This window comes from Poecilia latipinna, unplaced genomic scaffold, assembly GCF_001443285.1.
Source record: "Poecilia latipinna isolate Pla-1442-1.1 unplaced genomic scaffold, P_latipinna-1.0 Scaffold164, whole genome shotgun sequence".
Classification (NCBI taxonomy): Eukaryota; Metazoa; Chordata; class Actinopteri; order Cyprinodontiformes; family Poeciliidae; genus Poecilia; species Poecilia latipinna.
Genome location: NW_015112780.1, coordinates 396,663 through 410,710, shown reverse-complemented (window position 1 = coordinate 410,710; position 14,048 = coordinate 396,663). Strand labels below are relative to the sequence as shown.

General features: G+C 39.2%; 1 protein-coding gene across 2 annotated transcripts in view; it reads right to left on the bottom strand.

Moving 5' to 3' along the window:
- pola1 (polymerase (DNA directed), alpha 1) overlaps positions 1-14,048 on the bottom strand; it is a 60,265-nt gene that overhangs the window by 17,002 nt on the left and 29,215 nt on the right. For both annotated transcript variants that reach the window (XM_015029826.1, XM_015029827.1), the window contains exon 35: positions 5,236-5,352. In XM_015029826.1, coding sequence (XP_014885312.1) covers positions 5,236-5,352 — 117 coding nt within the window. The remainder of the gene's footprint in view (positions 1-5,235; positions 5,353-14,048) is intronic.

Sequence of the window (14,048 nt, the reverse complement as noted above, 5' to 3'; positions counted from 1 at the left end):
CATGCTAGTGTTTCTACTGGGACAAGATACAAGGGCGAATAGTAGCAACACCGAGCTACTGTAGCTGCTTTTACAGAGGAAAAACTGAAATCTAATTAAGATGAAATATCTTAGTTTAAGGAGATTTATGCTTGTTTCTTTCACAAGAAGATACTGTTCCTTTTATGTTAGAATATAAACAGCCATTAATTGAATATGCATCAGGTTGGTTTTAGTTATTTGGTTTAATTTCTAAACAGAATCTCACATCGGGAACCACGGCAAAGAGCAAGCTTTCTTAGAAACAACTATTACAATTCATGCTATAACTTCGAGCAAATGGTAATGTTACATGGTAGCAAAGCTAATTAGATCAGGTTATACGTTTCTAAGCTTAATACATGTCAATACTGTCATACTAGCCAAGAATCTCATACGTGGATCAACACACGACCTCTGAAGAACTTTTCTGCACCATGTTGTCGCTCTACTACACGAGATATGCGGTTAATAAAAAGGTAATAACCGTTTCTGCAAGCACAGAAAACAAGCTAACGCTCTAACGCAGAGCCAGGTTGAACCGCGTTCACCTCCCCTCCACCCCCCAAGTGTTCTGCGATTCAAGCACAAACGCGGCTTCTGGCTGCAAGCTTTTCGTCGATACTCTCCTTCAGCGTTCCTGCAAACATGCCCTGTAAAAGATTCTAAAGCTGCAACATCTAAGCCCTCGCAGAACTGCAGCTGCAGGTTAAAAAAAAAGGGAAAAAAAAAAGAAGAAAGAAAGAAAGAAAAACGAGAGGGAGGGAGACGGAGAGAAACAAACATACATTTTCTCCCCCTCAGCTGTGAGGCCACGAGGCTTTAAAACTCTTGAGCTTTTCAGATGCGATGAGCATTATTGCCGGTTGTGGTAGTCACGCCGATCAGCTTCACAAGACACCATAATGAGTCAATATATGTAAATCTTTACTAGGCAAACACGGCGGGAAACAAAGGCATTTAACTGGTGCTCTCGCCCGCAAGCCTCAAACGATTCAGCACCGGTAATTTCTCCCCATTGAAAGGCATAATTGCCTGCTATTTGAAGATATTCATGCTCAATTTTTGAAATTAATTTCAATTGGGGGGAAATGTAGAAATGTCAGCTCCAGTGAAAGGGATTTGATTTCAATTATCCTCGCTCAAAGGACTGTGATTTCCAAATACACTTAAGCAAAATTATGACAAGAATTTTTGTTCGGCAAAATTCAGTGTTTAAAGAGCGATTAGGCGATAATGGGGCAGCTTTGAGCCGGCAGTGAATGCAGCCGTCTCCCTCTGAAAGGCACTCAATTATCTCTGATTGCTCCCGCTATAATGTATCAAATAGAGATACCTGCTATTGCCGTAATTTGTGTGAAAATTAACATGCTGCAATTTCCACTAGAGGGAAAAAGGGAGCTCTAATGGGCGCCTGAGCGTACATCAATAAAACGAGGGGAGAAAAAGAGGGAGAGGCAGCGAGGGCGGAGGAGAGAGTGTGTGAGAGAGAGAACGTGCTAAGAGAAGACAGAATGAGTGTAAGAGCTAAGGAGGGAGGGAAAGAAAGGAAAAGAAAGGAGCAGAGGAAGAAAAGGGAAAAGAAAAGGAAAGTCAGGACAGATATTTAAGAATGGACGAGGGAAGAAAGGAATGAAGCTCAGAGGAGAGATGGAGAGAGCGAGCGAGAGAAGAAGAGAAAGAAATTTAATTTACTGAAAATATTACAAATTGCACCTGTGCACAACTCCCCCAAATTACCAACCAATCAAGGCAGAGTGCCTATTACTCTCCCATTACATGGAGATCAGATCACGCTCTGAATCTGTGTCCAAAGAGAGAGGGAGGGAGGGGAAGAGAGGGACGAGGCAGAGCGAGAGAGAAGAGATGGAGGGAGGAAAGGGAAGAGACGGAGCCCAAAGCGATGGGTAATGTACCAAAGGAGGAATGCAGAGGCATAGCCGGGATGTTTCTGAACTGAAACGTCCCAGAACGCTGATATTTACTCAATATCCCCGACAGATTTCAATAAAGCCGGAGAGCGACAATCAGACGAAACATTCAAACAACCCCAAACTTCGATTAAAGAAATCGCATGTCTGATTGGAAAATGGTGGCTTCTTCTTCTTCTTCTTCTTCCCTTCTTTGAGCAGTCTGACTACCGCCAGCTCAAACAGCCACTGAATGACCTCTTGAGTGCTTCGTATAATTAGCACCAATTAAATATGTAAGCTGCTGGGCTATTACTCTCCGTGCACCGGCTCGATTCAGACAACTGTGTTAGCATATACTGAGCAGCCAATATTAGCCGACTATGAGCCATAATATAAATGTTTCCTGGAAAGTAGGCAACAGAGAGAGAGCTCAGTGGCAGTAATTAGGGTTTAAGCATTTGGTTTGAGGGCACTTCAGCAGGGCAGATGCTTGTTTTGCTGAATGGCCGATAGACTTTAAAAAGGAGCCATTTAGTGTCCAGATATTAAAGGCATAAAAAAGACAAATCGACTAATGAATAATTTGATTATTTAAAAGCTGTAGGTAGTAAGAGGAACCCTTAAATTACAGGGATGAAAAATGGACTTCAGATTAAGACTGCAGCAGTTGTGTTTGGCAAACCCTCAGTTTTGTCTCTTGATTACCAAGTTCTAAATTAAATCTGGAGTTTTTGAACATTTATGAATATGAACACTGGAAACCTTTATGTATCACAAAGCATTAGGGATACTTTTGCTTTAATAAAAAAAAAATGTCTCAAAATGTCTTTTGAGACATTTGTGGAAGCTTTCAAAGAACGCTGCTCTGCTACATTAATGTTTAACTTTGAAAACAAATATTCAAACTAAATTATAGCACTTTGACTTTATGCTTGCATCCCTCTGCAAAATCTTTAGCAACAGGTGTTTGAAAAAAATGTCCCATCAGTGAAAGATATAATTATCAAGTTTACCGTAGAAGCATAGAGTAAAACTGATATCTTGTGTGTTAATAAAGTGGAAGTGATGGCAGGATAAACACTGAAATGGAGCTTTAAACAGCTGACAACAACATCAGTCAAAGAGAATAAAATCAGAGACAGAAACGGGAAAATTAGGTTACTGATATGACAACTTAAATGTCAAATTGAAACATTTGTGCTGATTACAGAAGCATTTTAAGAACAAACCAAATAATCTTTACTCCAAACGTCTGCATATTTATTCGTTCATCTCATTGCAGCATCTGTTTTTGTTTAAAAAGTTGTTAAAAGTTTAGGAGTAATTTAGCACAGCATGATAATGGGAACCTTCCAAATATATAGCAACTACTGTTGTTCAACACAGGTGGTAAAACTAATGGATCAGATTGTAGGAGGGCTTAAATAAGTTAGTATATCATAGCAGGAATTACAGTTGGCTGTCTTTAATATTATTTATATCTATATCTGTAAAGATCAGTTTCAAGTCTTGCCACAGATACTCAACTGGGTTTGAGTGTCTGAGTCATCCAGACATATTGATATGCATTGATCTAAACTTTTCAATCGTATCTCTGGCAGAAGGTTTAAGGTCCTTGTTCTACTTCAAAGTGATCTTTGGCCTCAGTTTCAAATGTTTTGCAGCTTTCCCGTGCATGCTGAAAGTTTTACCCTCTGCATTATGCTGCCACTATTTCGTTTCATAGTGAAGGTGGTGAAGAAGCCACACAGCGATTAGCATGTGGGCTCAAATGCCCAGTTTGTGCTAGTAAAAAAAAAAAAAAAACATACATTAATGTTTTAGGTGGAAAAACATGAAAACTTTCAAGGAGTACAAATACGTTTACAAGGTAATGTAGGTGGTCTGATGTAGGATCAGTTCAGCAGTTTAACATAAAATGAAGTAAAAGAGTTTTGGACGTTTTGCCGAGTTAGCAGCATTACAATCGTCCAAATGAATACATAACACTAATGAACAAATCTAGGTTATTCAGTAACTCGCATTACTTGGTCAGTGTGAGAAGGTACCACATCATTCTAATATGTTGCTGGGTTTGTAAATACAGAGTTGAATTAAAAATAAAAATAAAAAATAATGTTTGAATAATGTCTCAAGATATAGTAAGATTTGTATAAAACTATCTATTTGTGGTTACACTTTCAGCAGTTTGGTTAATTCTCTCAGCTGTGTGTTTGAGCATGTAAATTATCACCAAATAATATTAAGTCAAATCTTTTCTTCTTACTTTTAACACTATTTTATAACAGAAAGAGCACATAAATGTTATGGGATATGACAAAAATAAATAAATAAATAAATAAAAAAAAGTTCAGACACACAGTCCTTAACCGGCAGTTTTATATTTGCAAGGGCAAAATGCATTAGCTGTACTGTTTTAACTGTGTAATTACTGAAACAATAATGTCCTCCACATTGGTAAGAGAAATGAACAAATACAAACAGCCTTTCTTTTCAATAGTCAGTCAAATATGTACATAAAGACATGTCCAAGGACCGAGGAGTTAAAAGAGAAGTCAAATAAAGGCAGGCTGCAAATTTTGGAAAGGAAAATGTTGCATGAGCAAGCAGAGAAAAGTTAAATGTTGTATTCAGCCTGCAGTTTAAAGTGCCACGGCCCTCAGGCACAGCAATGGCCGCCTAAGTGGCTACAGTGACAGCAGAAATTGGCCTTCTGGTTTACAACCTGTCGCCACATCGCCAGACAGAGCAAAGCAGCCAGAATAGGAGGGGAGACACACAGGAGCAGAGCAGATATATATATAAAAAAAGACCCTGAAAAGAGAGAGTTAAGAGAGGCGACGGTGGAAACAAGGAGAGTGAGAGTGGGACAGAGAAATGTCATGCTCAAATTGAAAGGAAGAGTGTTTTTCTCAAATCCAGTGGTCAAACTAACAAAGTGTTCATGGGAGCAGAGCCACACAGACAGGTGGTTTTAATGGCTGAACCACCAGCCACCACTTAGACGCACATACACATGACGCAAGACAAAAAAGGATATTATGTCATGCATATGATGAAATGTGACGCTAATAAGCAGAGATATCCAGCACATATGAGGAGATGCCAGACTGCAGCTCCATAGCACCATCATCTGGAAAAGACCTACAGAGCACAAAGAGTTCCCAGAGTGTGGCGTCGCCCAAGGAGCAAAGAGGCAGCTCTGTTGTGTTTTTGTGCGTGTTACCGCTACACTAGAGCGCATTTATTCAGCACAGCGGGGAAGTGCAGACCTCTGGTGAGCATAAAACTGAGGGGGCATTACCTCAGCTCTGAGCGTAGCACGGGTGCAGGCGGGGCAGATGGGTCCGTGTCGGGAGAAGGCGATCGGCAGGCGCCTGGTTCTGTTCTGGCAGGCCTGGTCTTCGCACACCAACCAGCCCTGTGCGGCAAAACAGACCAGATCAGATTCATTTCCATCCAGTAAGGGAATATTTTCAGATAGGTTTCTGAAAGACCTCAGAAGTTAACATGCATTCAGTTAAGAAAATGTCTACAGATGTTTTCGTAACATTCTGGACATTAGGTCTCAACTTTTAACTGCTTCAACTGTAATCCAGGATAGGATTAGGTCACGTCGCTGCTTTTTTTTGGCACCTGAACTAAAATAAATCAACTCTACTGCAAAATGTCCTGGAGTTTTCAGCACTTGTAAATAAAGACTATACTATTCCACACTAAAAACTGGTCTTTTGAAGAAGAAAAAGTCTGTTTTAGTGAAATATATTTCAAGAAAAAAAAAAAAAATCACAGGTTCAGTTCAACTTAATTTCCAAGTTGTCAAGACTGCAATAAAGAAGCTAAAAGCAGTTTTTAAATCTCATAGAAAGCATGTACATTCAGATACTAAGTCGAAATACTAATGTGTAAAATCAAACTGTGATGTGGCGACATAAAGCATGAAATTTAAACATAAATCGACCGAACAAAGTTTGTGCATAGCTGCGACAGTGACACATGCACCAATTTCTTTTCTGTAATTTCTGAATGATTTTCAACATCTGGATATTTTTATTAGTCCAACTTATTTGCCAACGTTAAAAAAAGAGTCCCCAAGTATAAATGTTTAAGAAAACAGTTTCTTTTAACTGAAAAGATTTTTTTTTTTTTAAATAGATGTTCGAGCTGCAGCCGACTACTTGTTTATAAAACGTTTTTATGTGGCCATTTATTTGTTCGATAAATATGTTCTACAAAAAATTGACAAAACTTCTGTTGACTGGAGACACTTAAGGGGGGAAGAAAAAAAAAGCAGTTTCACATAATGAGGAAATTTTGCTGAAAATTGTTGCTTCCATTTAGCTGCTCTAATTCAGCACAACAATCTGACAACAAAAGTACTCTGAGGAAGAAAGAGAAAAAAATGGTTTGTACATAAAAAAAACAAACAAGTGTGTCAGATGGGCAAAGAAAAGGGGAAGAAAACAGAGGTGGCACGTCTGACTTGACGTCCCGCCTTGCTGTCTTCCTTTACGTTTCGGATTATTCGGCGTGTATGAGTGTCAACATGCTGCTCAGTCGCAGGCAGAGGAGTGGACAGCCAAAACGGCAGTAGTTAGGACCTCCTAGGGTGAGGCGGCGACCCTGGGCAGGTGCTGCGTTCTAACCCTCTCAATCTCCCCATACTCTTCCAGACTCCTCCTCCCCCCTCTCTGCTTCTTATGCCCTGTCATTACCAGGGGGGCTTTGGGAAGGCGGGTGGAGGGGGTTAATGCCCAACTAATGACAGATCATAAGACCCACCGTCATCAACGCCTTTGCTTCTCTGCTGCATCCATCTTTCCTTCCTTCCATTCACTCAAAATAAACCGGAGCACCTGTCTCCCTGTCCACACCCCTTCACTCATAGGGGCTGCACGGGTTCTGTGATTGATTTTTAAGTCTTTGTCTGGTGTCCTGATCAGTTCTGAACAGGAGGAGTTGGAAAATAGTTGATGAATGTATTTTTGTCTTCAAAGTTTATTCAACCTGCCATGCAAACTTTAGTATCTTTTAATGAAAAAAAAAAAAACAAACAAAAACAAACAAAACAAAGCTGTTTGTACCAGCGCTGATACAGACACAATTTGATTTTTCTACATTTTTTTTAATCAAACGGCACATTAGATCATATCTTCTGTGTCAAAAAGTTGCAGGCAAAGGGTGAAACAACATTAAAACTTCTTGCTTGAAATTTCTTGTCAAAGTTCTTCGCCTGTTGTCAACACAACTTTGGTAAAACACATTTATGCTACAAATATAGCATCCTGATATGGTGCTAGGTGATAAGGTGAGTGCTGTAAGTTCACCAGCTGGGACTCTTATTTTGAAGGAGGGAAGGAAGTAGTTCTCAAATAGCTCCATTGACAGATTCCGGTAAGGCCTGGTCAACAATACTCTGTTATAAACGAATTAAAGACCCCTCCAGCAGAGTGACGGACCCCCGTGAGATGCTAACAGTTAGCTGCTAATAGCGCTACAGTTGCTCTTTGGTGCTAAACTAAGAGGCTATTGCAGTTTTTTGAGGTGCATTTGATCAGCTCTGGTTTTTAATCAAATTACTGTCTCAACCTAAAATTAGCACTGATCAGAGATCCTTTAAAACATAGTTTGAAAATATACAAAAAAAAAAGAAAAAAGAAAAAACTAATTTCAATCGGACTCAATTATTCAAAACTGATTTTTCTTTGCTTTTCCAAGAGTATCACAAAAACGTAAACTCGTCTCATTTTCCTGAATCCAGCATCATACATCCCATTATGTAAGGGGAGTATAGTTATGTAATGTACTATATTTCTAATGTATTTCCTGAGGACTGAATTGAAGCTGATTTACAAATCTTCACAGGATTTTTGTTAGCTTTAAAGGCACCATGACAGAACAGCTCTACTAAGATTAACCAGTGGATAAAACAACCAGAATTTCCTTTTAATATACATATTTTGAAAGTCAGTCTTGGGTCAAACCCTGAGTTCAAATTCAATATGGCTGCCATGGAGCTAAAAATGCACAAAGGTTGCAGTAATAAACTGTTTATTTGCATTTCTAATTGCTTTTATTTCAAAGAATTAACGAAGTACTTTATAACCCACTAGTAAAACACACTTCCTTCAGTGTTTGAATGCGTATAATGGTGCTAAACACATTGTTAGTGGCTTGTACTGCTAATAGCAACTTGCTTTTTATAGACTGAAACTGGACCGCCCTGTGCTTCGCTGGTAGCATTCATGGATCCAAGCTCTGAGTAAAGACATAAGAATCAAGTGTATATTAGCTGTATATTAAAGTTCACCTGCAGATTGCACGAGAAGACAACTTAAAGTGATCTAAAACAGGTTAAATAAGAAAAAAACAGAGGCATTACTAAATTAACACACACAGACAAAATCAGTTCCATTAGTCTCATTCTTAACACTTTAAAAACAAACAAAACGTGCACAATAGCTTTGACTACAGACCTATTTTGAGCCTCTTATCAAAAATAAAGTGCATAGCAATATTCTGCTTTTACAAAAATCATGGTTTGAGGTCAGTTGAGGACAAACTAACAAAATAAACCATCAATAAAGTGCTGACTGTTTCCTTGTAGTGCAAAAAGAACATATTGAAATGGAGCAGCTTTGTGTCTATTTAAATGTAAATAAGCTCGGTCTCGTTTTTATGGGTCAGTCCACCAAAAGCATTAAATACTTTCAAGCTATACCACAATATTGTTCAATTCAATTTGATTTAAATTTATTTTTTAAAGGATGCTTTTTCACAACAAGTGTCTCAAGGTGCTGCAAAAGAAAAGAAAAAAAATCAAATTTATGTGTAGAATGTAATCACCCAATCAGTTTAATCACAATCAAGTAGAAGAATACTGTTTTTGATAAGGCTAAGTAGTGCAATCTCTAACAACCAATTGCTAGGATGCAAATCTGCTTAAATAATAATAGCAGTTCTTTAACACCCAGAAAATGTAAGAGGTATATAAAATTAGCCAACATACAAACAGGCTGAACACACATACATACACACACATACACGCACACGCACACATACACGCACACGCACACACACGCACACACACACACAGACAAAGCCAATCTCTTCTAAATGAAAACCAAACACACACACACATCTCAAATCAATTAGAAAGTCCCAGAGTTCACAGCTTTACCCACAGATCCCAGCTCCAGGTCTAATTACCTCAACCTTTAGCCACCCTTCTGTAAAAAAAAGCCCCCAAAAAACTGGGCATCCTGGGAAACGAGGATGTTTCTCCTCCTATAATAAACACAGATGATGTATAATGCATCATAAAGATGAAAAAATAACAGGTGAAAGTAGGAGGCGGCTGTTTGCAGAGTTTCTTTAGTTGTGCGTTCGTGGGAGTACCTTTTGCACACATTCCTGTTCCTATTATGACACATACACACACAAACAACGTGTTTGTATCACACTCAATCTGTCACCATTCACGGGCATCACAATGAATTAATTAGAACACATTAAAGACTGAGGAGGTTCAAAAGAGGAAAAGCTTCCCACAGTGGCCTTCTGCCCAGCTTCGGCTGACCCCACAGCTATTTGCACAAAGCAGAAAAATAAAAATCAAGGTAAGATTAAGTGCATTAGACCTGCGAGCCACGCATAAAGGATTAAAAACAAGAAGCACATCAGTAGTGAGGGCAGGATGAAAAGGGAAAAGAAAAAAAAAGAAAAACATCTAATTGAGGCATTTTGCTGGAGCGAGGGGGGGGAGGGGGCTTGAGGGGTGTACAGTCGGACGTGAGAGAATAAAGGCTCATAATTGCATAATTATAGCAGTGGATACCTGACACACTGAATGCAGACGTCAAATGAGTTCCACATAATTTAACCAAACAGAGGCAAGACCAGGCCACGACAGGGCCCACCACGAAATATACCCTCCCTCTGTTCCTCCTCTTTGTCCGCACGCTTTCCTTTCTTCCCATTTCCTCCAAAAACCTTTCTACTGCGTCACATTGTTGCAGGTTGCGGCTTCAGATCTGAAAACACTGCATAGTGGTTTTAGTTTTGTATCGCAGCATGAAGTAAAAAGTGATGCTCCAGAATCATTCTGTGGTCACATTCGCCGTCCCTCCAACCCGCAACGCTTCACTAAAAAGCTGTTTAAAGCCGACACATTTCACTCGGTTCACTAAAACTTATTTGGCAGTATCTGTAACAAACTGATTGAAATGTATGTCATTTAGTACTTTTGTATTCATGACTGTGTTAGAATGGATTTATGCCATTTCCATCAACATCAACTTGTTTTGAATCAATCAACTAACTCTCCATCTCCCAATTTGGTCTTGAAATTTTATTATGTTTCTCAAACTGTGGCTCAAAAGACTTGGCAGACTTCTGCTGATCCTTTAGTGTGACTTTGTGACCTTTCGGTCTCGTGTTCTCTTCAGTTTTTGAAAAAATTTTCAACATCTCCAAATAGTAATGAATAGATTTGCTGCAAATATGTCTTTAAATATTCTTCAACATAGCAGTAGATGTAATGCATCTTTACTGAAGTGGTCCTTGTTATAAACAGTTTGAGAACTGGTGTAAACTGTTAACTTGACAACCAGATTCAACAAGACGTCTGTAATAAATTTGAATTGTTTAGATTTTAGTTGGAGATTTCTCCATTGCTAGCACTCAAACTTGGTTCCTTGCAAGAGGATCTTCCTTTCCTTGTCACTCAGCAGCATCGGTCATTCTGTTGACCGGTTGGTTTATCCAAAACCAGAGAGCTGCAATGCCTATTCAAAGGGTCAGAAATTCTTCTGTTGATTCTATAGCATAACATGATTAAAATGGGGTTTTTTTTAGATCAAAGTGTGCGTCACTGCAGGTTTGCATGCAAAATGTTTTCCTCAGTTCCACACAATTAAAATTATATGAATTATATGAATATTAAATAATGCAACTATTCAAATGCACTTAGTACTCAGAGCTGGTGATGCACCAATCAGACAGCAAGTGATCACAATTTGACAATTTCTCCTGGTGATAATCAGATCAGATCTAAAAAGAAAACATTTTGATTTTGACAATTTGTTTTTAGCTTTTGTGGATAATCTGACGCCCTGGTTATTCTGTTCAATTCAAGTCGATGTGCGTTAGGTTTACAAATTAGATATATGCGTTTCACTCAGTGAGTTGGACCTCTCTGCTTAGGCTTTGTAGGTAACTGGGGAATTATTATGTATTAAAAAAAGTTTTTGGGACTGAAACTTCTACTTATTGTTATCTATGATTTAGATTATTTTTTTTTGCCAAACAGGCAAAAAAAAAAAAAAAAAAAGACTAGTGACTAGATAAAACAGTTTTTGGCCAAACTTCCTCCAAAAGCTGCCTAACAAAAGAGAAGATGGCTTTAAAGTTGTAAGAAATATATATACTCTTAACATGTTCCATCAATAAAAATGGACTAATTAAGAAGCTGTTCTCCACTCCTAAAGCGAACTATTCCCACAAGAATCCAACCCGCCAAAGTCCCACACACAGACCAGAAAGACTCCTGTCTGGTTCTTGTGTTTCATCAGTCCACATTTCCAAGGAGATCAGACCTGAAAACCGGTCCACTTTCCAAACACACGCTCTCACACAGACCAGCACAGTGAAAAGAGCTCAAACGGGTCCACTTTGTACCTCCTCCGCTTAATCAAAGCTTCACTATTCAACAATTTGACCTTTTGTTCAAAACAGGATTATCACCTTCTCTGGTCTTCATTCACCCTTCTCTTTATCCACCCCTCCCTTTCTTCCCTTGCCCCTCAGCCCGTTTCCAGGGGCGACCCGCATGACGAGGGTAATTGCAATAATTTGTTAAATGCCATGGCAACCGTGGTTAGATGGGAGGGGTTTTAAGAAAAAAAAAAATAGGGGGATTGGGCGGATCAGGAAACAAACAAATCCTTCATTTTGCCAAAGACAGGGGTCCGAGACAACGAAAGGACAGCGTGTGTGTCTGTGTGAGAGGGCTAGTTGTGAACAAGTGTTTGCTCTTTCTCAGGGTGCCGGTTTATTGATAATCATGGAGGTGATGGTGAGGAGGGGGATAAGAGGTAATTTCCCTAATGATTAATGTGTCTCTGGTCTCAATTCAAGATGAACACACACAGACAGACACCCCCACACACACATACATACAGAGGTGCAGAGCTTTCACTCTATCTGGCCAGACAAGCAGCTCTATTTGAACTCTCCCTCGGCCTGAAAGGAATCCTTAATTACACAATATTACCCCTCTTCATTGCCCCGCTGTGTGTGCTGTGTCCACTGCTGTTCAGCCTACAGTGGTGTGTGCATCTAAGAGTGTGTGTGTGCGCGTGTGTGTGTTGCTGTGTGACATGTAAGTATTCAGTGGTAGCAGCTGTTTCACACATAATAACAAAAGGGGCTGAGGGGGGGAGTCGATCCCCTCACATTCACCACACTAATTGATTTCTGTTCAGCACTGTGGGAGAATTACCCCCCACCCTTCCCCGCCCCAAACCCCTCCACACATACACACACTTTTGCAGACGGTGCATTCCACACACACTTAAAACCAAGGTGTTGGAAGCTGCCCTGGAGAGAGAGGGACGGCACAGGCATCTAGTTTAATTTACTCTCAGGCTGCAGGCTGGGTTTAGTCACCAAACAGTCCTCCATGCTCCTCCATGTCCTATGGTCCTAACAAGGTCTGAAGCTGAATAAAAAAAAAAGAATCACTTTGCGCTGATAAGTGAGCATAAGCTGAATTAATAAACTAGAGAGAGAGAGTAGGAGATGAGTAGAAGACCATATTTTTTTTTGCCAGATGCAAATTAGATTCAATTTAAAACCGGTCAGTGGATAAGAGTCTCAAAGCGATGCATTTTCATAGCTGTTAGCGCTGTGCTAACTTGTTTACACTAAGAAAAATAAAGACATTTTAGCCTGATTTTAGAGATCCCATCACTTTGATTTAGTTCTCAAAAACTGCAGACTGTCGCCAAAGCTTTGCAAGAGACGCTGCGATAAACTTTATAATGATGCACTTCTAAGTTCTGCCTTTGGCATTTCTCAAAATTGGGTTATAAATAACCATAAAAAGAACCGAGCTCTGACTTTTATTAATCAATTCAGAATTGTCCATGTCGGCAACTAAAACCAGATGTTATTAAACATCCCCAATATGTTGTGGATTGGTGCTAGATCGATAAACTGAGTTGAAATGCAAGCTTGACTGTTTTACAAACTGTGGTGTGCTTTTGTATTTAGACTCCTTAAATCAAATATAGTATAATCTATTGCTTTATAGGTGTGGTTTTATGTATTTTACATGCACATAGTGACATTTTTATCACACAATCAAGCAAGTATGTTACATTCAGTTGTAACAAAAATTCTGTATAACATGCCTTAAAAGAAATATGACTTCGCCTTAAAATCGGGCCTCTGTCTCTTTAAGAAGCTCCTGCTCTGTCCGACACTCCACAATAATGTTTCTCCGTGAAGCAAAGAAAGGGAAAACTCTGTGGGATACACTCTGGTCAGATTAGATCTTTTATGAAATAACTAGGTGTGGAGGAATACGACCAGCCCAGAGAAACACGGCAGTGGCAGGTTCATGCTGTAAACGAGCTTTTCCTCAGCAGCACAACAACCCTAAACATTCAAACAGAGCTACAGGGGATGGTTTAGATAAACTCATATTTATGAGTTTGAATGGCCTAGTCAAAGTTCAGGCGTAAAACCAAATGAAAATCTGCGGCAAGATGTTCCTTAGATACTATCTCAATGAGCTGTTCTGCTCTCCAGGTGTGCAAAGCTGGTAGAAACCTCCCTTAAAAGGCTTGCAGCTCTAATTGTCTGACTCAGCAGGGGGGATACATGTACACACCTCTTTATTTTTATTTCTAATTTTGTCCCATTTATCTGCCAAGTAGTTTGATGGTTAATAAATAAAGTATATAAACATACAAATACAACCTAAAACACACGAGTAATAAAACTACATGATCTTAAGATTAAAAAAAAAAAAAAAAAAAAAAAAAAAACAAAAAAGAAAAAAAAAAAAAAAAAAACCCACTCTTGTTGATCCCAAAGGGGAACCCCCCCCAA